The sequence below is a fragment of the Hyperolius riggenbachi genome, chromosome 4 (assembly GCF_040937935.1).
Source record: "Hyperolius riggenbachi isolate aHypRig1 chromosome 4, aHypRig1.pri, whole genome shotgun sequence".
NCBI classification, from domain to species: domain Eukaryota; kingdom Metazoa; phylum Chordata; class Amphibia; order Anura; family Hyperoliidae; genus Hyperolius; species Hyperolius riggenbachi.
This window is the reverse complement of record NC_090649.1, coordinates 64210728-64237634: the sequence shown is the minus strand read 5'-3', so window position 1 is coordinate 64237634 and position 26907 is coordinate 64210728. Positions and strand designations below refer to the sequence as shown.

The window sequence follows — 26907 nt, the reverse complement described above, 5'->3', positions numbered from 1 at the left end:
ATCAGCGCAATCTGCGGAGCACTCACATGCCGCTGCTTACATCCAGGCGCCGGAACCAGAAGTCCTTAGCAATTGCATTTTAGAGTGTGCATCTTCACACAGTTATTTTGTTTGTATTCTCTTTCAGCTTTACAACAGTTTCCCCTCAGTAGTTGGCTTACTCCCCGGCAGCCATCAAACACTTTTTACAAATTTTCAAAAGATGAAAGATTTCATAAAGGAGGTAATCTCCAACCAGAAGCAGGAACTGGACGTCAATGACCAGAGGACCCTTCATGATGCTTTCCGGGCCAAGCAACAAGAGGTACAGCTTCCTTCACTTCTTAAAGGGAGACCGAAGTGTGTTTAAAAATAAAAAAACAGATAATCACCTAAAGAGATGGAAGGCTCTGGGTTCTATAGAACCTTACCGTTCTTCTCCCAGTCCCCGTGTTCCCCCGCAGGCTCCTCTAAGGAGCCTGTGGGGAATGAGGACACCGTGATGAGAACAGGAAGGCTCTATAGAACCCAGAGCATTCCATCTCCTTAGGTGAGTATCTGTTTTTTTATTTTAAAAATCGCTTCACACTTGCTATTAAAGAGGAACCAGTGCGGCCCGTGAACACATGCTGCACGCATTTTTTAACAAAATGCGCGGCTGACCCTTTCACTTTCAGTGAATGGGATCAGCCACGCAACGCATACAAATGCAGATGGCGTGCGTTCAAACGCATTGCATTCCGATCGCACAGCCATCCGCATTTGATGATGTGAACGTGGCCTTACCCCCAAGCAAATGGAGAGATTGTGAGATTCAACAGAAGTCTTAAAGAAACTCTTTAGACTGCAAATCTTACAGTTAAACAGACGTGGACACATGTGCAGGGGTGGTCGTGGGCATACATTCTAGCGCCCATATTTAAAACCGGCCTAATCGTTAGGTAGTTAAATGTTAGTATACTTGACATTTCTTCATAGAAGCTTTGGTAACAAGAGTGGAATATGTGGTGTTCATACAGCTAGCCTGTAGATGGCACTGTTATGTACTTGTTTAATGCATCAGATTATCTTTACTGTTTTGGGTCCTTGGTTCCTGTTCTGGCTGGCTAAGAACAAGGAGAAAAAGACACTGTTCATCTAGAGAGTTGCTAAATCCTGTAAATAAACCTAGTTTCAGGTATTTTGCATCTGTGACTACTGAAAACAACACAAAGCGGACAGACACAGTGGATTCTTTTTTTTACATCTTTATCATATCCACTGTGTCTGTTGATACACAGTACATTGAAAACGGACATGTCTGAATAGATTCACTTGTCTCAATGGGATCTATCCCATCTTCTTGATCTGATTGGCTAGCAGGAATTCAGCCGTTAATGGGCGTGACTAATTCTTTCCACAGCGATAGGAAACAATCGATTGTTCACAGGATTGTACCGTTAGTGGACACCATAAAGAGGAACTCCACTGAAAATAATATAATAAAAAAGTGCTTAATTTTTACAATAATTATGTATAAATGATTAAGTCAGTGTTTGCCCATTGTAAAATCTTTCCTCTCCCTGATTTACATTCTAACAATTATCACATGGTGACTTTTTTTTACTGCTGGCAGGTGATGCCAGTGGAAGGAGATGCTGCTTGCTTTTTTGGCAGTTGGAAACAGCTGTAAACAGCTGTTATTTCCCACAATGCAACAAGGCTCCCATAGTGTGATGTCAGAAACATGGTCCTGACATCACACTCTGGGAGGGGTTTCACCACACTATAAGCAATACAGAGCCCCCTGATGATCTGTTTGTGAAAAGGAAAACATTTCTCATGGGAAGGGGTATCAGCTACTTATTGGGATGAAGTTGAATTCTTGGTTACGGATTCTCTTTAAGGATAACTGCAGTGAAAAGTACAGTATATGGAGGCTGCCATATTTATTTTCTTTTAAACAATACCAGTTGCCTGGCAGCCCTGCTGGTCTATTTGGCTGCAGAAGTGTCTGAATAACACCAGAAACAAGCATGCAGCTAATCTTGTCAGATCTGACAATAATGTTAGAAACACCTGATCTGCTGCCTGCTTGTTCAGAGTCTATGGTTAAAAGTATTAAAGGCAGAAGATCAGCAGGAGAGCCTGGCAATTGCATTTTAAAAGGAAATAAGTATGACAGCCTCTGTATCCCCAGGGCAGGCTAAAGGGGCTCCGGGGCCCTGGGCCAAATTGAATAGTGGGCTCCCTACTCGAACACCTCCCCCCCCTCCCGGCGACTACCTCTGCTCCCCGGGGTCCTTGCTAACAAGTAGCAGCAATTACTCACCTCCTCCAGCGGGCGGCTCAGTCCAGGCACTCTTGCCATTTGTCCCCCACCTCCTCTATGATCCGGCGCGTCTTATTTGTAAGCATGCGAAGGGTCATAGAGGAGGTGGAGGACAACATGGCAAGAGTGCCTGGACTGTGCCGCCCGGTGGAGGAGGTGAGTAATTGCTGCTGCCGCTTGTTAGAAAGGGCCCCGGGGAGCAGAGCGAGTGTGGAGCTGGCAGCATTTAGCAGGGCTGGCGGTGCGGGGCCTCTGCAGAGGTCGGGGGGCCTAGGGCAAATGCCCCCTTTGCCTCTATGGGAACACCGGCCCTGCATATCCCTCTCACGTCAGTTGTGCTTTAATTCCATGCAAAATAAAACTGAGATTTTTTTTTCACCACTATTTTTTTCTAGAGGTGATAACATAGGATAATTATTCCCCATGCTGATTTATTTTTCCTTTGTATTTATGCAGGAGAAGCCACAATCTACTATGTACTTCCACACTGACAATCTGCTAATGCTTGTGTCCGACCTTTTTCTTGCTGGGACGCAGACCACCTCCACCACGCTGCAATGGGGACTTCTGCTAATGATCAAATACCCCCAAATACAAAGTAAGAAATTGGCTGTTCCTACTAGGCTGCGCTTAAAGAGACTCTGAAGTCTAATTAAAATCATGTTTTTATATTAAAAATCTTTTTAACATGTTTGCCCTGACTAAAACGCTGCATCCCCGTGGCTGAAATCTAACTAAATTCCCCCTAACTCTCCCCCGCAAAATCCACAACTTTCTTGGTCGTGGATTTTGCTGCCCCGGGAGGCAGAGCTTTCAGCTGCAGCTCTGCCTCCATGTGCGTCGATCCGCGCGTATCTCTGCCTCTCCCCCGCCCCTCTCAGTGAAAGAAGACTGAGAGTGGGGATGTAGGCGTCGATCTGCGTTGATAGACGTGTGTAGAGGCAGAGCTACAGCCAAAAGCTCTGCCTTTGACGGAAGCGCTCCCCGCAGTGTGCCCCGGGGAGTTTGGGGGGATTTAGTTAGAGTTCAGCCACGGGGATGCAGCGTTTTAGTTAGGGCTATCATGTTAAACAGATGTTTAATATAAAAACATGATTTTTATCAGACTTCAGAGTCTCTTTAAGGCTAGAAACACACAAGGCAGTGGTGCATGAAAGGTTGCATTTTGCTGCATATGCGTTTGTGCATTTTTTGTCATAATGAAGTGCATTTTGAGTGCGTTTGCATTTCGCACATGCGTTTCACCCATTCACTTTGCTTGAATTTTACTGCATTTGCGTTTCGCACACATAAATCACAAGTACAGTTTAGTGTGTTTTTGTACGTTTCCTGTGCGTTTCTTTTTTTTTTTTTTTTTTTTTTTAGATCAAACAAAAACACTGTTTATTAAGAAAAATAAACAGCAAATAGCATCAAAAAACACATATCACAATAGCCACATGTATACAAAACCTGGAAGCCACAATTTGATGTTACTAAGGATCCACTGTGCACCTCCTAGACAATCCCTGCAGGAATCCGATCACTAACAAGGTCAGGGTCAACTTAATCATGGGCCTCTAGCCATTTTCCCCATATGTTTTCAAATTTAGCAGTAGACCCCCTATGTGCGTAAATCATTTTTTTCCAGTTTCAAGGCATCATTGACTTGTTTGATCCAAAGGACTAGGCCTGGAGGTGCAGTGCTTTTCCAAAATTGAAGTATTAATTTTCTAGCAATAAAGAGTGAACGAACAATTGCTATATTTACATATTCCGAAATGCTTCCATCGTCAAACGCACTCAAAATGCATACTAAAGCATTCCTAGGAACAGTTACTTGGGAACACTCATTCAATATCTATGCAGCCTGGAGCAATTTCCATCACATATGTAATAAGTCACCATGGTCTCTTTTACATCTTGGAAAAACTGGAGAGTCCACAAGCCCAATACGGTTTAGACGCTTAGGGGTAAAGTGAGTCCTATGAATAATTTGTAGCTGAGAAAATCTTTGAGTGGAGTTAACTGAGAGCAGAGATACAGATTGTAAAGCTATCAACAATCATCTTCTGTAAGCTCCGATAATTCTAAAACCCATATTGCTTTACATTTCAATGGAAACTTTTTAAGGAAACAGTCCAATAGTAAACTGTAACATGTTGAAATCAATCAATGTTTGCTAGAAGCCTGAATCGCCATATTATATAATGGAGCAGGACTAAGTTTAAAATTAAAGGTGTCAGCCCTGCGATCTCAAAGCGTGTTTCAATCTTATATACTGAAATTTAAGTGTCCCCTCAGAAAGCGTTGGTAATACAAGAGATAAAAAATCTAAAGAAATCAACTTATCATTAGTAAATATCTGACAAAGTTTATTTGCCCCCAAGCGTGTCCACTTCCCTCTAAAATCATGGGTACTTAATTCAGGTAAATGATCATTATCCCACGTGGGAGTAACTGAGACCAAACCATCAATACCCTGCAAATCTCAAGACTTTTGCCAAACCTTATGCATATGAGTAAGAGTTGGTCTTTTAGTATTCAAAGAAACCAATCTGCCCCCCCCCCCCCCCATGCGGCACGCCATATAAATAGAGTCTACCCCCAGCATGAATTTAAGTAAATTACATGCCGGATCCATTAAAGCTTCTTGTTCCCAATCTGCTAAATGTTTAGAAAATATAACCAAGGGTTAGGGCCGGCCAACCCACCCTCATCTTTTGGATATTGTAATGTCTGCAACGGGATTCTTGGTTATTTCTTATGCCACATCAAGTCACGAAACATTTTGTCAAACACTTGAAATAGTTTAATAGGGAGCCAAACTGGCGAGTTATGGAGGAAGTATAGAATTTGTGGCATCAAGACCATTTTAATCAAATTTACTCTAGCTACCCCTGACAGGGGCAATTTTAACCACGCCTTAATCTTTGAACGGGATTGTGTAATTAAGGGGCCTATATTTAATTGCTCAAATTGTGTGGAATTTAACAGAAATGATTATCCCTAAATACCGAAAGGAGTCTACTATTTTAAGATGTAACAATGACACCACTAGAGGAGCCACAAAAGGATCAATAGGCATTACGCAGGACTTATCCCAATTCACATACAGACCTGAAAAAGATTTAAAATTAGATAACAATTGCATAACTGCCTCCAGTGAAGCAGACGTGTCTCCTAAATAAATCAGGTTATCGTCCGCAGAAAGCGAAATCTTCTTGTGAGAAAACGCAGAAAAGCCACCGCATGTGCCAAGAGCAAGGCGGCTGACTCTGCGTCCAATGCGCCGGTTTGCACGCATAGACACGCGTCTGGTAGTATGGTGGAATGTGGAAAAGCCGCCGCATGTCCTGACTGCAAAGCGGCTGTTTCCGCGTCCAACGCAGCGGTTTGTATGCAGCAGCGTGCGCTTGGTGTGGCTGGGTCTGTTAGTGCACATAGGCAGAAGGAGAGCTACGCGCGCGCGGGCCTGAACTCAGGACCTTTATACCAGCAGGGGAAGTGTCAGCTGATCAGGGGGATCAGCTGATTCCTGCAGGACTCATGATTGGCTGAATGGCTCGGGCGGGGCGGCAGAGTCCAGCAACTATATATTCTGCTGCTTGTCAGTTGCTGGTTGTCTGCCATTGCTAACACTTACGTGAAGGCACTCCGACCATAGTCAGATCCTTACAGTGTGTTTGAACTAGGTGGATCTGGGAATTCACACTTAGCCAGATTCTGTTGATAGCTTAAAGTACTAATTGAATTGTATTATTTGTTAGACCAGTTCCCGGGTGTTGAGATCAAGGCCCTCACACCCCAGACTAAGAATACTGTGTATCTTCTGTGTATTCTCTAGCATAGTTCCAGGGTGTTGAGATCAAGGCCCTCACACCCAAGACTAGGGAACTGTATTGTCTTGTGTTATATTCCAGACTAGTTCCAGGGTGTTGATGATCACGGAACTCACACCCAAGACTAGGGAATTGTATTATCATTTATGTTATACTCCAGACTAGTTCCAGGGTGTTGATGATCACAGAACTCACACCCAAGACTAGGGAATTGTATTATCATTTATGGGAAATCAAAAGAGTAGGAGGCGCCCTTTGGTATAGCACAATAATGAACAGGTACTTTAAATTTATAGTGTAAGAATAACGAGTTCCTACCTCGGATGAAGAGTCTCAGATCGGTAAATTGTAAAACAATTTATTGGAAATTTGAACTAAGCACTTGGACAACGCGTTTCGCGACCGCAAGTCGCTTCTTCAGGTCAAATAATCGTGCTTTAAAAGAAAAAACATGGATGGCGCTCAGAACCACATAATATTACATTAAACCACGTAATATTACATTAATATAAAAACATGCAAAATTAGCATAAAAAATAATAAATAATAAAAAATCATTGACATATAGAGACAACATTAAAAAACCCTTGGCCGTTTAGAGATAGAACAAATACCATAGGAGCTATCGGGTATTACTCGACATAGATAGGCCAAAATGTGTAAGAGGTCAACATAAAATATAATACATTAAATAAAAATCAGAGGTAATAGAAAATTGTAAGTGTCTAGAGCACACCTAATAACGAGAGTATATGTAGATTAGAGGGGGTGTAGGAGTCAATTTTGTTCATGGCAAACGAGGAACCTACAATTGCGGTATAACAAAGTAGTATAATAGTAAAGTAGTATGGGTGTGCGCAGTATTTTGGCCCCGTGTGCATGTCTATATAGATGTGTGCGCCTATACGTAGGCTATAGTATAAACAAAGATAATTATGCGGTATGTGCCCCCATGTATCTATCCTCACGGATTTCTGGCCATATGCAGAATGAGGGAGCACAGATAGGTTGTGTGCCGGCAACATAGATCTAAATTGCTGGAAACAGCCAGCTTATAAACCTGGTGGAGGAAGTAGGTAAATGGTGTAAGAAGAACCGGGACAATGCTATAGGCCAATGTGCGTGAGAGGACCCATATCGCTCTGGGGTGTAACTAATGTGAATAAACGGGTTATGGACAGTAGTATTAATGATGGGAAGCTCAAGGGGGCGGGACTGCATGTGGTCCCAAGAGTGGACTGCATATACAAAGGAGAGGCTATCATACGCGCTGTATGTGGTGGCCTCCGTTATCAGCCTTCTCATTAGTTCCCTTATGACCATACCAAAGATGGCCGACGGAGGACTTCCTCCCGGAGCGCCTCCTTCCTGCCCTTCTATGGATGCTGACGTGGCCTCGCTCTACGTCACGTTGAGCCACAATCAGGAAGCTCACTCACATTATAAGTACTGGACGCGGAGCGTGTGCCGACTATGGCGCCCAGTTCTCCGCACAAGTCACTACAGGTAAGAGCCTCCTTTTGTACTAGATCCCTCCGACGTTCCCTTCTGGATACTGTTATATCCCTCCTATGTGTTCCACCACATACAGCGCGTATGATAGCCTCTCCTTCGTATATGCAGTCCACTCTTGGGACCACATGCGGTCCCGCCCCCTTGAGCTTCCCATCATTAATACTACTGTCCATAACCCGTTTATTCACATTAGTTACACCCCAGAGCGATATGGGTCCTCTCACGCACATTAGCCTATAGCATTGTCCCGGTTCTTCTTACACCATTTACCTACTTCCTCCACCAGGTTTATAAGCTGGCTGTTTCCAGCAATTTAGAACTATGTTGCCGGCACACAACCTATCTGTGCTCCCTCATTCTGCATATGGCCAGAAATCCGTGAGGATAGATACATGGGGGCACATACCGCATAATTATCTTTGTTTATACTATAGCCTACGTATAGGCGCACACATATATATAGACATGCACACGGGCCAAAATACTGCGCACACCCATACTACTTTACTATTATACTACTTTGTTATACCGCAATTGTAGGTTCCTCGTTTGCCATGAACAAAATTGACTCCTACACCCCCTCTAATCTACATATACTCTCGTTATTAGGTGTGCTCTAGACACTTACAATTTTCTATTACCTCTGATTTTTATTTAATGTATTATATTTTATGTTGACCTCTTACACATTTTGGCCTATCTATGTCGAGTAATACCCGATAGCTCCTATGGTATTTGTTCTATCTCTAAACGGCCAAGGTTTTTTTTAATGTTGTCTCTATATGTCAATGATTTTTTATTATTTATTATTTTTTATGCTAATTTTGCATGTTTTTATATTAATGTAATATTACGTGGTTTAATGTAATATTATGTGGTTCTGAGCGCCATCCATGTTTTTTCTTTTAAAGCACGATTATTTGACCTGAAGAAGCGACTTGCGGTCGCGAAACGCGTTGTCCAAGTGCTTAGTTCAAATTTCCAATAAATTGTTTTACAATTTACCGATCTGAGACTCTTCATCCGAGGTAGGAACTCGTTATTCTTACACTATAAATTTAAAGTACCTGTTCATTATTGTGCTATACCAAAGGGCGCCTCCTACTCTTTTGATTTCCCGTGAATTCATACCCTACCAGCTAGGGCGGATGTTCCTACCGCTTTATAGGACATCCTTTTTTCTCAGGAGCAGTGACCTTAAAGGCCGAGTGGAGACGGTATTTCTCCACATGCACTGAAGGTGGTTGCAGTCATACGCAACCTACCCTTGTGAGTATATTACTTATAATTATCTAATCCAAATACCGAGACGTTATCACACGATATCGGGCTCCCGGTGTCCCTGTGTTTTTTCTGTCTTTTGTCCAGTCCTATTATCATTTATGTTATGCTCCAGACTAGTTCCGGGGTGTTGTGACTATGGACCTCACACCCAGACTAGAAGTGTGTTATTACTGTATTACGTTAGCCCAGTCCAAGGCAATACCTTTCATATCAGTTGCAGGGCTTCCTGCAACCCAAGCCTTGGTCCCTCACCCAGGGGTCCACAGGCTACAGGAATATCACCCACAGTCAGGGGTGAATTCCGCTGGAGTGTTAGGACACCAGCTCCCCTGGTGGTCTCCACTCAGAGTTGTTACTGTTGCACCAAACACTTACACTCTCTCAGGTGTCTAGAGGTTACACATATCTGATTATTGACGATTCCGCAGATCCTCAATAATCGGGTATATCTGTATTCTTGGGGATACTGCGGATCGCCAAGGATCAGATTATCTCTCTGGTTGCTGACACCGATCGTTACAGAATGGCAGACCCAACCCAAATGGACGCACTGTATAGCCATGTTGAAGACCTGACCTCCGCGGTAAACCAACTTTCCGCGGCAGTTTTGAACCAACAGACCCAGATATGTCAGATATTCTGGGTCATTCAGGAACTTCAATCAGCTATGAACTCAGTGCGATCTCCTCTAGTTACGGACATCCATATGTCCGTGCCTGAAAAATTTTCTGGCGACAGATCTGACTTTCGGAACTTTAGAAATAGAGTGTTATCATACCTTGAGTTAAGGCCTAATTCGTCTGGAGCCGAGGCACAGAGAATTACGTTCATTAAGACTCTGTTGTCAGGGGATTCCCAGACCTGGGCATATGGTCTTCCTATTGGGCATCAGGCCCTGACCTCGGTCGATGAATTTTTTAATGCTATGGCTATGATTTACGATGACCCAGACATTGCCTCGACTTCTGAACGGAAGCTCAGGCTTCTGCGTCAGGGCAAAGGTCCGGTGGAGAATTATGCTGCGGAGTTCAGGAGGTGGGCAGTCTCGGCTAGATGGGACGCATTCGCCCTCCTAGACTGTTTTTTGGCCGGATTGTCAGATACTATTCATGAGGTAATGATAGGTCATCCGGAGCCCGAATCATTGGATGAGGCAATCTCTTTGGCCATACAGATAGATCGCCGTTTGCGCCACCAGAGAGGTTCGTGGTAGAGTGGCCAGAAGGTCTATCTTACACGACTCTTCTCGGTCTCCCTCACCTCCAGACGAACCTATGCAGATTGGGTACACAAGGTTGAGTCTGGGGGAAAAGAATCGCAGGAGCCCAAAGAGGATTGCTTTACATGGTTCCACTAGGCCAGACAAATGCTATCGCCTAGGATTAGTCAAAACCATAGGTGAGCGGGGTTCATCCCTGAACGATGGTCGGCTGATCCTTCCTTGTTCGGTTACGTGGGAAGGTTGGACCAAGTCCGCAGAAGCCATGGTGGACTCGGGTTCGTCAGCGAACCTCATAGATTATGATTTTGCCAAAAGTCTGGGGATACCGTTATCTGCACCCGACCAGCAGATTTCGGTCACTGCAGTGGATGACTCTCCATTGCGCAGTGCCCAGTTTCTTTCCCAGACCCCCCTACTGTCATGTTGTTTAGGGGCATTGCATGAAGAGAGTTTACAGTTCCTGGTCCTGCCGATGAAAGGCTCTGCTGTTGTTCTCAGTAGGCCCTGGTTACAACTCCACTCTTCACTGATTGACTGGGCTTCAGGACAGCTACTGAACTGGTCAGCCCATTGTCATGAGCACTGTTTGAAGAAGGGTGAGGTGAATAAAACCAGGGGACAGGCTGCAGGAAAGGCAGGACAGTGTACAGTTCTTTCTAATGGTTCCTGTTCCTCACGGTTACCTCTCATGCATAAATCTGATAGCAAAAGCCCCAAAGCAGACGCTTTAGACAGGGGTTTTGGGCCCAAAACCTTTCTACCACCGAAAAAACAGGCTGACAAGAAATCATTTTCTGTATCTCTGCCCGGGTCAGCGCTGCATGTGGATTCCACTCCCTCCCTCCCTGGGTTGATTGATGGCCTGAGTATGAGATAAAGAGGAAATTCTCTAACTTACATCCTGGAAATCCAGGAAAGAGATGTCCGGAGTCCACTCCTCAGGGGGGGGGGGGGGGGGGGGTACTGTGAGAAAACGCGGAAAAGCCGCCGCATGTGCCAAGAGCAAGGCGGCTGACTCTGCGTCCAATGCGCCGGTTTGCACGCATAGACACGCGTCTGGTAGTACGGTGAAATGCGGAAAAGCCGCCGCATGTCCTGACAGCAAAGCGGCTGTTTCTGCGTCCAACACGGCGGTTTGTATGCAGCAGCGTGCGCTTGGTGTGGCTGGGTCTGTTAGTGCACATAGGCAGATCGAGAGCTACGCGCGCGCGGGCCTGAACTCAGGACCTTTATACCAGCAGGGGAAGTGTCAGCTGATCAGGAGGATCAGCTGATTCCTGCAGGACTCATGAATGGCTGAATGGCTCGGGCGGGGCGGCAGAGTCCAGCAACTATATATTCTGCTGCTTGTCAGTTGCTGGTTGTCTGCCATTGCTAACACTTACGTGAAGGCACTCCGACCATAGTCAGATCCTTACAGTGTGTTTGAACTAGGTGGACCTGGGAATTCACACTTAGCCAGATTCTGTTGATAGCTTAAAGTACTAATTGAATTGTATTATTTGTTAGACCAGTTCCCGGGTGTTGAGATCAAGGCCCTCACACCCCAGACTAGGAATACTGTGTATCTTCTGTGTATTCTCTAGCATAGTTCCAGGGTGTTGAGATCAAGGCCCTCACACCCAAGACTAGGGAACTGTATTGTCTTGTGTTATATTCCAGACTAGTTCCAGGGTGTTGATGATCACGGAACTCACACCCAAGACTAGGGAATTGTATTATCATTTATGTTATGCTCCAGACTAGTTCCGGGGTGTTGTGACTACGGACCTCACACCCAGACTAGGAGTGTGTTATTACTGTATTAAGTTAGCCCAGTCCAGGGCAATACCTTTCATATCAGTTGCAGGGCTTCCTGCAACCCAAGCCTCGGTCCCTCATCCAGGGGTCCACAGGCTACAGGAATATCACCCACAGTCAGGGTCTTAGGCCGCCAGCTCCTCTGGTGGTCTCCACTCAGAGTTGTTACTGTTGCACCAAACACTTACACTCTCTCAGGTGTCTAGAGGTTAGACATATCTGATTATTGACGATTCCGCAGATCCTCAATAATCGGGTATAGCTGTATTCTTGGGGATACTGCGGATCGCCAAGGATCAGATTCTCTCTCTGGTTGCTGACACCGATTGTTACACTTCTCCTCCAATGACCCATACTTAAATCCAACAATATCGGAGGACTTATGAGTTCCATTGCTATGGTGAATAGCAGTGGAGACAGGGGATAGCCATGTCTCGTCCCTCGTTGTAAACAGAAGGTGGTAGATATTGAACCATTTGCCCGCAGAATCGCTGAAGGGGATTTATGTAAAGTTTTCACCCAAAGTATAAAGTAAGGTCTAAAACCCATTTTCGCAAGAGTAGCATATAAATATTGCCACTCTATACTATCAAATGCTCTGGCGATATCAAGTGAGAGTATATCTCTATTACCCTCATTATCTGCCGGAGCCTGAAGACTTAAAAAAAGCCTGCAAATATTATTCACTGTAGACTTAAAGGGCATAAAACCCATCTGATCGGGATGAATTAACTTATTAATAACTTTATACAATCTAACTGACAAGTACTTTAGCTATCGGATCAATTTGCGGTGTGTAAGGAAACGCGGAAAAGCCGCCGCGTGTACTGACAGCACGGCGGCTGATTCCGCGTCCAATGCGGCAGTTTGCACGCGGAAGCATGCGTCTGGTAACATAGCAGAACGCGGAAAAGCCGCCGCATGTATTGGCAGCAAGGCGGCTGATTCCGCGTCCAGCGCGGCGGTTTGCACGCAGCAGCGTGTGTCTGGTGTGGCTGAGTCTGTTAGTGCACATAGGTTTAGGAATACGCGCGCACGCGCTGAGAGGCAGAACTTTTATGGTGGCCAAGGAGGGATCAGCTGACCAGGCTGGTCAGTTGACCTCAGAGCGGGTAACCATTGGTTCATCACTTAGGGGTGGCGCCGGAGAGCGCTGCTCTATATATAGTTACTGCTGGCCACTCACTAGTTGTCTGCCGTTGCGAACACTACGTGGAAGCACTCAGACCTAGTCAGATCCTACAGTGAGTTTGAACCAGGAGGACCTGGGAATTCACACTGAGCCAGATTACTTGTATTATCATTCTGTTATTCATCAGACTAGTTCCAGGGTGTAGAGACCATGGACCTCACACCCAGACTAGGGAACTTGTGTTATCATTCTGTTATACATCAGACTAGTTCCAGGGTGTAGAGACCACGGATCTCACACCCAGACTAGGGAACTTGTGTTATCATTCTGTTATTCATCAGACTAGTTCCAGGGTGTAGAGACCACGGATCTCACACCCAGACTAGGGAACTTGTGTTATCATTCTGTTATACATCAGACCAGTTCCAGGGTGTTGAGACCACGGACCTCACACCCAGACTAGGCATTGTTTGATATCTGTTATGACTTATTGCTTTCCTGACTACTCCTCTGATATCTGATTCGGTACCTTGCACATCTGATACTCTGTTGCCAAACCCAGCTTGCCTTGGATACCGAATCAGCTTCCTGTCTTTGTACTTTGTCTGTCCGTGTGTTGCCGACCTGGCTTGCCCGACCCCGAGAGCTATCTCTCTCCTTAAGAGATAGTCTCCAGATCTGTCAGTGACGTCCACCTTCAGGTGTCACTCACTCTCTAGTCCTTCCTACCTCCAGTCTGACTCCACCCCTTGGAGAGTCTCAGGCTGCTGGAAGGTTCCTGTATTCTCTAAAGCAGTATTGCATACTGTATACTGCCCAAGATCACCTGCTCATCAGGTGTGTTTCTCAGAGTATTACTGTTACACCAAACACTCTTATATACATAGGTGTCCAGAGGTTAGTAATATATCTGTATTATCGGTGATTCTGCAGATCATCAATAATCGGGCATATATCTGCATTCTTGGTGATACTGCAGATCACCAACAATCAGATTCTCTCTGCGTGCTGACACCGATCGTTACACGGTGCCAGCATTTCACATTTTACAGGTAGTCCTACTAATGCCTAAGAGAGCTCCACATCTGGTTTCAGTTTTCTATGCTGTTTGTTGTTATCAAGCCACTCTGTGATCTTGAAAAAAATTAGACTCGTTTTTTTCCAAAGTACTTTCAATTTTGCAGGATAAACCATTGCATATTTTAGACCCAATTTTTGCAGTCTTTTTTTGACATTGTAGAATTTCACACGTTGTTTCTGCCCCTCTGCAGAAAAGTCAGGATAAAGAGAAATGTTCTGCCCATTATAAGTAATATTATCCAGAGTCCGGGATAGGATCTTTATAATGCAAAATTCTTGCCAGAATGGGCCTAGCGGGGGCCCCAGGACGGGGAGGCCTGGAAGGAATTTGGTGCGCCCGCTCCATAGCAAACAATTTAGTTAGATAAGTAGAGCCAAATGTTTCTGTCAGTCAGGTTTCAAGGATACCCAAAGTGAAATCTGACATGATGAGATAGACGTGTATGTACAGTGCCTAGCACACAAATATCTATGCTGTGTTCCTTTTTTTCTTTCTCTGCCTGAAAGAGTTAAATATCAGGTATGTAAGTGGCTGACTCAGTCCGGACTCACACAGGAAGTGATTACAATGTGACCCTCACTGATAAGAAATTCCCCTTTTCACCTATTTCTTGCTCTCAGAAGCCATTTTCTGCTAGGAAAGTGTTTTATAGTTGGATTTTTTTTATCAGTGAGGGTCACACTGTAGTCACTTCCTGTCTGAGTCAGGACTGAGTCAGCCACTTACATACCTGATATTTAACTCTTTCAGGCAGAGAAAGAAAAAAAAAAGAACACAGCCTAGTTATTTGTGTGCGTCATGTCACTTTGGGTATTCTTTCAATGAATGCAGTAGGATCAGGCAATTCACATTTTTCAGGGACACCAATGAGCCTCACATTGTTTCTGCGCATTCTATTTTCTAAATCATCAGACTTATTGGTATTGGTGATAAAATGAGCAATCACTCTTAAGATCTCGCAAAGCAGGAGCCATGTTATCTTCCACATCACTAACTCTGCCTTCTAATGCCTTGGTGCGTTCTCTTACAGTGGATAAATATTGTCTCAGCAATCCTATTTCTTCCTTTAAGCTCCCATCTTTCACAGACAAATCACTAATAGCAGAATTACAGGCATTCACAGCCTGGAAGATATCACGGAGAGTTGGCTCAGTAGCAGGAACATCAGAGCCCGACTGTGTGGGTCATGCTGTGGGGCTGGCTCAGTAGCAGAAACACATAGGGCACAACAGTCCCGATTTGGGCAAGACTATCCCGGGCCCCGCCCCCTCATCCCAGCCCCCCCCCCCTCTGTAAGTCCAGTTTTTCTATGGACATTGTCAAAGTCTTTAGATCCTGCAGTGAAGAGGCAGAAAGATCAGCCTCACACTCCTTCCTGTCCTCTGTGTACTTCCTGCAAGCTGGTGCCTCCCTCTAACCCAGGGCATAATAAACCTGGGGGCCACCCAACAGCCATATTGTGGCTGTATAGCGATCCCTTGGCCAAAGCGTTGCGGCTGTGGAGGGGTGTCAAGGGGGTCCGTACGTACTGCATATGGACCCCCTGGAAACCCCATCAGGAAATTCATTGCTCTTTCTTTTGATATATGTAAAATTACACTACCGTTAGGTTTGCTACTAAAAAGCTACTAAAAAGTGACATTTACCGCATTTAAAATTATACTTTTTTCCTTCGAAACTTTATAAACGATTTTCTCAAAAACAATAAGGTCTTCTGAAAAAAAAAATTCTTCTTACTCCCAATGATCTCCTTAATATATTCTGCAAATTTTGGGTTTTTAGCATTTAAGGGGGCCTTGCTAATAACCGTTAAGGTCGGCGGGTTTTTAAATGTATATTTTTTTTCCTTTGAAACTTTAAAATCGATTTTCTCAAAAACTATAAGGTCTTTTTTAATTTTTTTCCTCTTGTAGCCACTGAGGGCCCCTACAGGCTCTGGAGCCCTGGCGCAATTGCCTCCTTTGCCTCTATGGTAGCGCCCGCCCTGCCCATACTGCAGTGGCTACATGTGAGTGTGACACCAGACAGACAGACTAGAGATGGGCCGAACCTCCGATTTTCAGTTCGTGAACCTTACCTCGAAAGTTTGGTTCGCGCGAACTTTGGCGAACCGCAATAGACTTCAATGGAGAGGCGAACTTTGAAATTTAAAAAAAATTATGCTGGGCAGAAAAATGATGGAAAAGATGTTTCAAGCAGTCTAATATCTGGACAGAGACATGGTTGAGTGGGATAATCGTCAAAAGTCGCAATAAAACCTACATTTGTCTCAAACCACTGTTTTAAGGTCAGAATTCACATTGAATGTTGAATTGCAGACCTAACTTCCTTGACTCCTTGTCTTCCAGGGATTTGTAGGATGTCAAAAGCACGCTCACATACATTGGCTAGGAACCGAACCCAGGTCAACTGCTTGGAGGGCAGCTATGCTCACCACTATACTACAAACACAACAGGCTGAAGCCAGCCTAGCTGGCCTGGGAAGGATGAAAAGCTAGGTGGCCATGCAACCATTCCTGATAACCTAAAGCTTACTTGTGTCATACAACACATTGGCTTAAGACTACCAAATCCAATGCTCCAATATGGGGAAGCTTCTCTTTGCTGTCTTTTTTTTTATTTTTTTTTAAAGTGTTGTGTCACAGTTCACTCATCTCTTCAACTACAAGAAAGGCCCAGGAGTAGTCTTAGCTACCGTAATATCTATGTTACGGCAGGGCCCTTATTACACTTTCTCTTACAGGGCTATGGAAACCGTTTTGCCCATGCGATAAAGCGAGGTGCAAAAATAAAATCATGCCTAGCAGAAATTGGTTTTGATCCATCAACCTTTGGGTTATGGGTCCAGCACACTTCCATGGTGCCACTCTTCAGCGTGCTTACATTTGTATACAAACTTCAAGTTTAAGAAGGGTACATTAGTTGAAATAGTTACACTACAATCTATGTTACAGCAAGGCCCTAATGACACTTTCTCTTAAGAGGCTATGGCCGCCGATTGGCCCATGTGGTAAAGCAAGGTGTAAAAAATAAAGTACACCTAGCAGAGGATGGTTTCGATCCATTAACCACTGGGTAATGGGCCAAGCACACTTTTGCTGCACCACTCTGCAGTCTGCTTACATTTGTATACAATCTTCAAGTTTAAAAAGGGTACATTAGTTGAAATAGTTACACTACAATCTATGTTACAGCAAGGCCCTAATGACACTTTCTCTTAAGGGGCTATGGCGACCAAAACGGTTTCCATAGCCCTGTAAGAGAAAGTGTAATAAGGGCCCTGCTGTAACATAGATATTATGCCTGTAGTGTTGGTAGTATAGTGGTGAGCATAGCTGCCCTCCAAGCAGTTGACCTGGGTTCGATTTCTGGCCAATGTATGCGAGCTGGCTTTTGACATCCTACAAATCCCTGGAAGACAAGATCTGGAGGAGGAGAAGGAGTGAAGGAGGGAGTTGTGGGGTCCTATATAAGGAATAAAAAATAGCCAGGAGCAAGCTAACAAGCCTACAAGAGCCTAACTAAGTTTTCCCTAGCAGAGTCTGTCAGCAGCTATCCCTTCAGTAATTACTGTAGGCAGACGAGTGAGTAAAACAGTCGGAGAACCTTGCCTTTTATAGGGGGGGCTCCAGGAGTGAGTGTAGTTTGATTGGCGAGAATGTGCCTGCTCACTGTGATGTAGAGGGTGAAAGTTGACCGTAATGGAGCATTATAGGGGGGAATCGAACTTTAGCAAAACTTCGCTTTCGCCGGCGAACGCGAACCACCCAAAGTTCGCCTGGAACCGTTCGGCCCATCTCTAAGACAGACCTGGTAATTTAACTCTTTCAGGTGAGCCAGGGTCAGGAGTCTGGTAATAATCAGATGACCACACTGAGAACAGTTTTAAAGAAACAAAAATAAATACTTAGGGCTACTATTGTACGTTCTTCTTTTTTGCTCTTATTTCCAGCAACATTGTGTAACGATCGGTGTAACACAGAGAGGGTCTGATTACGGGTGATCTGCAGTATCACCGAGAATGCAGAATATACCCGATTATTGATGATCTGCAGTATCACCGATAATCAGATATATCTACTAACCTCTGGACACCTGAGATGAGAGTGTTTGGTGCAACAGTAATACTTTGAGGAAAGCACCCGGAGAATGGGAGCAAGACAGTAGGATCTACTGTTAAGGGTTAGCTTCCTTCCACAAGCCTGCTGCTCCCCAAGGGGCGGAGCCAGGCTGAGACAGAGGGAAGGACAGAACATGAGTGACACCAGTGGTGGAGTGTCACTGACAGATCTGTGAACTATCTCCTAACAGGGGAGATAGTTCTCGAGGTCGGACAAGACAGGTCATAAACACACGGACAGATAAAGTACAGAAACAGGAGACAGATGCGGAATCCTAAGACTAGCAGAGTTTGGCAACAGAGTATCAGATATAGCGAAGTACCTAATCAGAGATCAGAAGAGTGGTCAGGAATGCAGAAGGTCATAACAGATAATCAACAATGCCTAAGCTTGAGTGTGAGCTCCAAGATTCTCACACTCCAGGAACTAAACTAGATAATACAAATAATGCAGATGGTACAGAAATCCTAGACTAAGGTGTGAGTTCCATGGCCGTCAACACCTTGGAAACTGGTCTAGATAACAATACAGATAGTAACAGAATTCCTAGGCTAAGCTGTGAGCTTCGTGATCATCAACACCTTTGGAAACTGACTAATACACACAGATACTGACAAGGTCTCAGTGCTACCACGTAGTGATCGCAACGCCAGACACCAGAGAAATGACCAGCACCCAGTATATATACACAAGCGCTCTCCAGCACCTCCCCTAAGTGCTGGACCAATGAAAGTTGCTGCAATTGTCAGCTGACCGGCCTGGTCAGCTGACCCTCCTCTGACTGCCATAAAAGCCCTGCCTCTCTGCGCGCACGCGCGTCCTTCTAAACCAGTGTGAACTATCAGTCCCAGCCACACCAGTCATGTGTTGTAATGTTTCTGCTGTATTAGATGCGGAATCCGCCGCCACGCTGTCTGGGCGTGCAGCGTTTACTCCGCATTCCGCCTTACTGAGAGATGCAGGCCTATGCGAGCAACTGGCCGCATTGGACGCGGAATCCGCTGCCCTGTAGCTAGAGCATGCGGCGGTTTCTCCGCGCTCCAACTGTGCCCCAACTGCTATGTCAAACGCGGAATCAGCCGCCTCACCTTGAGTATTGGCGGCGGCTTTTCCGCGTTTTATCACACATTGCTATGTGTTCAATGTTCACAACAGAGCTTAGACTACTTGTGGTATTATAGCCATAGCTACCAAAGGATAGTCCCTCTTTGGGACCCTGTCCCTCTTTCTTTTCTCATCCTCTTCTTCCTCATCCTCTTTCAGGACACCTGTACATATCTGTGTGAATATAAGATTTTTTTCTACTAAAAAATGTTCTATTTTTCCTGTAAGATCTTTATGGTATGCGTGACTAGGGGTGTGGCTGGGGGCATGGTTAGGGATGTGGCATGGGCAAGGCTTATGTGTCCCTCTTTCTTATCGCAACAAGTTGGGAGGTATGTAAACAGCAGAGCTCGTCTATGTGTCATGCTGTGAAGCTTGTCCCTGATCTGCTGCGCTGTCTGTATCCCATGAACTTCCCCCGGTCTCCTCACGATCCTTTGCTTCCCCACCCCACTCAAAGCCATCACTGTCTCCTTCCTTCTGGGGATTTGGGACAGACTTATAGGCAAATTCCTGAAGTTTTTCCGCCACCTCCTTCAGCTTGTCAGATTTAGCAAGCTTCGGAGTAGCGGCGGCGCCATCTTCTTTTTTGGCGGCACCAGACCACTGGGTTCCTCTCATCCTCTGGATAATATTGCAGCAAACACTGCCCGGATCTCTGGTAACGCTTCCCCTTCACCTCTGGGGGGTAAACGGCTGGCACCGCAGGATCAGAGGCTATTTAGTGAGGGAACACGCCGGGAGCTGCGGTGAGGCACGTCTCACTACATCGCCGGCTGTCGTATGCGTTTCTGATATGCGTTTAATGCAAATTTTTCAGAATGTGGCAAGTATAAAAAACGTTTTTGATGTCCTCTCTGGCTTATCACGAGCAAGTCAATAGGAATCGGAAATACATCAAACATAAAAAAAAAGCTATAGAAATCCAATAAAACCCTATATCTCTGCGTCACCATTGACATACATTATATGCGTTTTAGATGCGTTTTGGAAAAATATACAGCAAGTTCTGCATTACAAAAACGCACATTGCAAAATGCAAACAAATGTTCATGCGGCCCACTGACTTACATTATGAGCGTTAAATTTGGCGTTTTATGCAACGCTTGCATTTTTGCCTAGTGTGTTCCTACCCTCAAAGATACCTTAGCCATTAAATAATTGTGTTATTGATGCCGTGTGTGTGTGGGGAGGTGCACATAGGCTTACCACACCTTCCGTGGCCAGGTGTCCGTTTCTGTTCATCTAAAAAAGGTCTCGCAGGAGGATGCGGCACTCCCGAAGATGTAGACAGCCCGTGCCCTCTGCCCCGGACATACTGTACACGTATACGCAATATGTACTGTACGCTTGGGCGCCTGGTGACCGAGGTTCCCGCTGAACACTAGTCCAGTGTGCATGCTTGCTAGCTACATCTTCCCGCGGGAGTGCCCGCATACTCTCATAGACATACTGCGGCTGTGCCGACCCACCAACCGCTGCTTTGGACCGGGACCTTCTTAAAGAGACTCTGTAACAAAATTTTCAGCCGTATTTCTTCTATCCTATAAGTTCCTATACCTGTTCTAATGTGGTCTGTGTTACTGCAGCCTTTTCTAGTTGTCTAGTGGCTGTGTTATCTCTGTTATATGATCTAATCTTCTCTCTTCTGTCGGCTCGGCTGAGGCTGGAATGTGTGGAATGTGCTGCACTGCTTGTCATTGGCAGAAGCTATACACACCCTCACCAAGCTCTGTTTGAGTCAGAGACTGAGCTACTCTCAAGCCTATCACACTCTAGTTAGAAGCCATGTCTTTTGTTTGTAAACACTGCCTAAAAATGGCAATTACACGCCAGAATTGCAGCAGGGAGTGGCAGAAACAGCACAGAGGGGCCCAGGAGAACATAATGAAGAGAATGGTATGCTTTTTATTGTAAGAATTTTACCGTACAGATTCTCTTTAATATGAGTTGATGCAAATAATCATAAATTGCAGTACAGAAGAAGCCGTCTTGTTTTGGATTATAATCCTGTTTCCTTGGTTTGATTTTAATCAGGAAAAGTTCAGGATGAAATTGACAGAGTGATTGGATTGGCACAGCCCCAGGTAGAACACAGGAAGCAGATGCCGTATACTGATGCCGTCATTCATGAGGTTCAGAGATTTGGTGATACTGTACCCCTGACTCTGCCGCACGCAACTGCTACAGATGTCACATTCCGAGGCTACACCATTCCAAAGGTAAGTGCATTTCACTACCATGTTGTGTTTCAATGCCAGAGTTTCAAGAGTAAATAATAGTTTATCTCAAAAGTTCATTTTCTTCTTCAGGTTTGCCGTAAGAAATATTTTGAGTCTGTAAACATACTGACAAACACTGCTGACTATATACATAGGTCATATGACTGTGTTTTGCTTTCCCGCAGGGTACTGTGGTTATGCCAGTGCTATTCTCTTCCCATAAGGATAAGGCCTACTTTGCAAAGCCAGACGAGTTTTTCCCAGAACATTTCCTTGACCCAGAAGGGAATTTCAAGAAGAACGAGGCCTTCCTACCATTCTCACTCGGTAATATCCGTCATGTCATATCTGTTAGTTAGACCTTTCCACGGCCCCTTAGTTGGTAAAATTAAAGGGACTCCGAGCTCTGAAAAAAATGGAAAGTTGTACTCACCAGGGGCTTTTTCCAGCCCAGTGCTGGTCGGGAGGTCCCACGCCGGCGTCCTGGCTCCTCTCCTTCTCCCCGCTCCGGAATGGCTGGCAGGCCGCAGCCCGGGCGACACTCTCCCGAGTGTCGGGCTGCTTCTTCCGCATATGACGCGGATTACGTCACACGCCGGCCGCCTCGCGTCATCACGGCGGCCGGCGTGAAAGTACTGCGCATGCGCGAACAAAGCGCGCATGCGCAGTACTTTCACGCCGGCCGCCGTGATGACGCGAGGCGGCCGGCGTGTGACGTAATCCGCTTCATATGCGGAAGAAGCAGCCCGACACTCGGGAGAGTGTCGCCCGGGCTGCGGCCTGCCAGCCATTCCGGAGCGGGGAGAAGGAGAGGAGCCAGGACGCCGGCGTGGGACCTCCCGACCAGCACTGGGCTGGAAAAAGCCCCTGGTAAGTACAACTTTCCATTTTTTTCAGAGCTCGGAGTCCCTTTAAGTTTTGTTTTAAAGGGACCTTGAGCAGTGGCTGAAATTAAAAGATTTCACTTACCTGGGGCTTCCTTCAGCTCACCGCAGGCTGTGAGGTCTCCCGGCGTCCTCCTGGCCCCTCTCCGTCTGCCTCTGCCGGCTCCCGTAACCGGCAACACCCGGGGCGGGGAGTTGGGCCGGCTCTTCCTGGATACTCACGCATGAAGTCATCACGCCGGCCGCTTCACTTTATTTTTTCGGCCGGCGTGACAGGTCTGCGCATTCGCGGTGTTCTAACGCTAAACCGCGCATGCGCAGACCTGTCACGCCGGCCGTCGTGATGACGTGAAGCGGCTGGCATAAAGATTTCATGCGTGAGGATCCAGGAAGAGTTGGGCCCAATACCCAGCCCGGGTGTCGCCAGTAACGTAACGGGAGCCGACGGAGGCAGACGGAGAGGAGCCAGCAGGGCAAGTGGCATGGCCGCTATCTCCGCGTTCCAGCCGGCGGCTTCTGCCACGCAGCTACCTGCTGCTGCTTTGCCTGGTCCTTCTGGTGCACATAGATTGAGAGCTACGCCAGGCGACAGGACCTTTATGCAAGTAGAAAGGGAGTCAGCTGATCAGCCGGTCAGCTGACTCCAGTTGTGCTCCAGATTGGCTGAGTGACTGGGGCGGCGCGGTGGAGCGCTTTGAGTATATATAGGACCTGCCTGTCAGTTGCTGGTTGTCTGCTGTTGCGAACGCTAACGTGCTAGCGCTCAGACCCTAGTCAGATCTTACAGTGTGTTAGAACCAGCCGGAGCTGGGAATTCACACTTAGCCAGTTTCTGTTGATAGCTTAAAGTACTAATTGTATTGTGATTTCTGTGTACTATACTTTAGTCTAGATCCCAGGTGTTGAAACCAAGGACTTCACACCTAGACTAGGATATTGCTATATTGCTACTGTTTATCTGTTATGATCTTCTGCTTCCCTGACTAGTCTCCTGTTGCTGATTCGGTATTTCTGCCTAACTGATTACTGTTGCCGACACAGCCTGAACCTTTACACTGAATAAGCCTTCTGTCTTTGTACCTTGTCTGTCCGTACGTTGCTTACCCTGCTTGTCTGACCTTCCTGTCCTCACTAGTGGGTCTAGCCATTAGTGAGGAATTCCTAAGAGCTGTCACCTACTCCCTAGGTGATCAGTCTTTACAGCTCTGTCTGCAACACTTGCTCCTCAAGTGTCTGCCGGCTGCAGTACAGTCTGAATCCCCTGTTCCTCAGGGGATCCCTGGCAGCAGTATAGTCTTAATCACCTGCTCCTCAGTTGATCATCCTTGCAGCTCAGTCAGTGGTCCCTGCTCCTCAAGTGTCCACTGGCTGCAGTACAGTCTGAATTCCCTGCTCCTCAGGGGATCCCTGGCTGCAGTATAGTTCTAATCACCTGCTCCTCAGGTGATCATCCTTGCAGCTCAGTCAGTGGTCCCTGCTCCTCAGGTGCCCACTGGCTGCAGTACAGTCCGAATTCTCTGCTCCTCAGGGGATTCCTGGTTGCAGTATAGTCTTAATCACCTGCTCTTCAGATGATCTTCATTGGAGTACAGTCAGTGGTCCCTGCTCCTCAGAGATCCACTGGCTGCAATACAGTCTGAATCCTTTGCTCCTCAGGGGATCCTTAGCTGAAGTGTGGTCTTTAATCACCTGCTCCTCAGGTGATTATCCTTGCATCACAGTCAGTGGTCCCTGCTCCTCAGGTGTCCACTGGCTGCAGTGCAGTCTGAATTCCCTGTCCCTCAGGGAATTCTTGGCTGCAGTATTGTCTGAATCTCCCGCTCCTAGAGAGATCTCATCTCTTCAATACTGTCGCACCAAACACTATTTCACATTGGTTGTCCTGTGTCTAGCTATACTAGTATTATTGATGATTCTGCAGATCACCACATAATCAAGTATAGCATTTGTATTATTGATGATACTGCAGATCACCAAAAATCAGAAAATTCTGTGTTGCTGACACCTATCGTTACACTTCCCAGGCGATCAGGACGTTGGTAGTCCTATTTCCTGTCCTCGGAGGCTCTGAGTCACTCTGGTGAAATAACAGTCATTGATCTCACCAAAAAGTGTTACAGCACCACCCGGAGGATGGAGGGAAAATTGCAGTGCTAGAGCCCAGGGAGGAGATTGAGTGAGTGCAGGGACTGCTGCTGGCTTCCTAGCAGCATGATTATTTCCTGATTTTAGGCTCTGAAATGTTCAGAAAAGACCTTAAAATCTAGAAATAATCATACCACCAGGGAGGTGAAAAATAATAAAAGATTTATACATAGCTGGGGCTTCCTCCTTCCCCATGCGCACAGATTGCTCCCACGCCACCGTCCTCTGCTGTCTGCAGCTCCACTACCGGGTCCCGTTACTTCCTCCAGTCGCGGCCAGTCTGCGCAAGAGGAAGTGCGCTCTCTATGTATCTCTCCAGTGGCCGCTGGAGAGTTACGTAGATGGCGCACTTCTCTTGCTTTTGTTAACACCCACCAAATGATCAATCCTCATCATCCCCTAGAATCCCTTTACAAGCTATGCATTTAATGATTCCTGACATAGATCTTTCAATGGGGCAAAGGCAAGGTCTCAGATACCTAAACGAGGGCATCAGAACCAATACCACATACCTACATCTACTTCCTATACTTACTATAGGATTCTCAGATTTCTCAGGTCAAAAATAATTATTATCCCTGAAATCAACAGTTACATACCACTATGCTCAATTCTAAGATCCCCTTCCAAGGCAGAATTACTCTACGCAGTGTTCCCCAACCCTGTCCTCAAGGCCCACCAACAGTGCATGTTTTGTGGAAATCCACAGAGGTAGTTAATCAGCCCTGCCGAGACACGAATTACCTCACCTGAGCATGTTTGTGGTTTCCTGCAAAACATGCACTGTTGGTGGGCCTTGAGGACAGGGTTGGGGAGCTCTGCTCTATGGTATAACGGCCTCATAATGGCAAAAAAAATCCCTGCTGTCCAAATATCTAAATACCTGGGGTTATGATTTGAATTGTATGATTTCTCTGAAATAAATACTCTTATCTAATGGGCTCCTCTTGAAATACTCGAAATGCAATTGAAATGCAATTGAAATTACACTGGGAACAATTCCAGAAGTCCCTGACAAGGTGGTATATTACTCCAAAGAAAGCAGCGTCTTTACGCTAAAACCGCATCTTCCACATGCTGGGAATGTGATAAATACTTAGGAACTACGATGCATATGCTTAGGGAATGCCTCTTAGTAAGAAACCTATGGCCAGAAGTTGACTGCATAATATATGACATATTATAAACTCTCTTTCAAATTGACCCCTCCATTAGAGATGTGGCGAACGGTTCCCGAACCGTTCACCAGCGAACATCTCTTATTCCATGGGCCTCTTACTACTTCTGGGTCGCAATGACCCGGAGTAGTACGCCTGCGCTGCCCAGCGGAGCGCGTCCTAGATCACGCTCCTGTTGCCGGGCACTCTCTGCGCATGTGTGTGACGTCATGAGTGATGTCACGCTCATGCGCAGAGAGTGCCCGGCAACAGGAGCGTGATCTAGGACGCGCTCCGTCGGGCAGCGCAGACGTACTACTCCGGGTCATTGCGACCCGGAAGTAGTAAGAGGCCCAGAGCAGTTCACCAGGCGAACGGTTCGGCCCATCACTACCCTCCATTAGCGTTACTTTTAACTGAGAAAATTGATATTCCACGCTGCCTAATTAATTGTGACATATTGATTGCCGCACAACACTGCATAATTTCACACTGGAAATCCAGAGATTCTTTTATGATAACCCATCTAGTTGCAATGGTTAAGCGCAACTTAATAATGGAATAATCACTTTGAAATAAGGCCCTAAGTAAGCACACTAACTGCGTACATATGGATTGGCCACCGGGAGACTTGGGCGCAAGACATAGCCGGTATATGGCTTATCCTGCTGCTGCACAAGTTCCCGGCAGTGTTAATTACTATTCCCCCTCCATGTCCGCGTGGATGGTGGGGAATGATATACATGGGCTTCCAGCTATTGTTGGAGGCCGATTCATAGTATTTTAAGAGCAACTTCAGCTCCGTATTCTGACGGTGCTGAAGATACTCACAGTGCACTGCTATTGCAGTAATTCCTCTTACGGTCTATGGTGGCACTGGCTGTGCCCAAATCTACTGCGCTGTTGTTACAGTGCTCACTCTAACTATCAATTACCAGATAGCTGGAAACAGTTCTTCAAGTTCTAGTTGGTTTTAGGTAATTTTTCTTTACCTTCCTAAACTAGGTTAAACATACAAGTACATACTGTATCAGTTATACACAGAGACATTAAAGCAGGGGTAGGGAACCTATGGCTTGGGAGCCAGATGTGGCTTTTTTATGGCTACATCTGGCTCACATACAAATCA

At 45.9% G+C, this 26907-nt stretch overlaps 1 protein-coding gene across 1 annotated transcript in view; it reads left to right on the top strand.

Moving 5' to 3' along the window:
* LOC137571250 (cytochrome P450 2B11-like) overlaps positions 1 to 26907 on the top strand; it is a 55152-nt gene that overhangs the window by 26455 nt on the left and 1790 nt on the right. Inside the window, exons 5-8 of the mRNA XM_068280125.1 lie at positions 128 to 304; positions 2747 to 2888; positions 21408 to 21592; positions 21778 to 21919. Of these exons, the coding sequence (XP_068136226.1) occupies positions 128 to 304; positions 2747 to 2888; positions 21408 to 21592; positions 21778 to 21919 (646 nt within the window). The remainder of the gene's footprint in view (positions 1 to 127; positions 305 to 2746; positions 2889 to 21407; positions 21593 to 21777; positions 21920 to 26907) is intronic.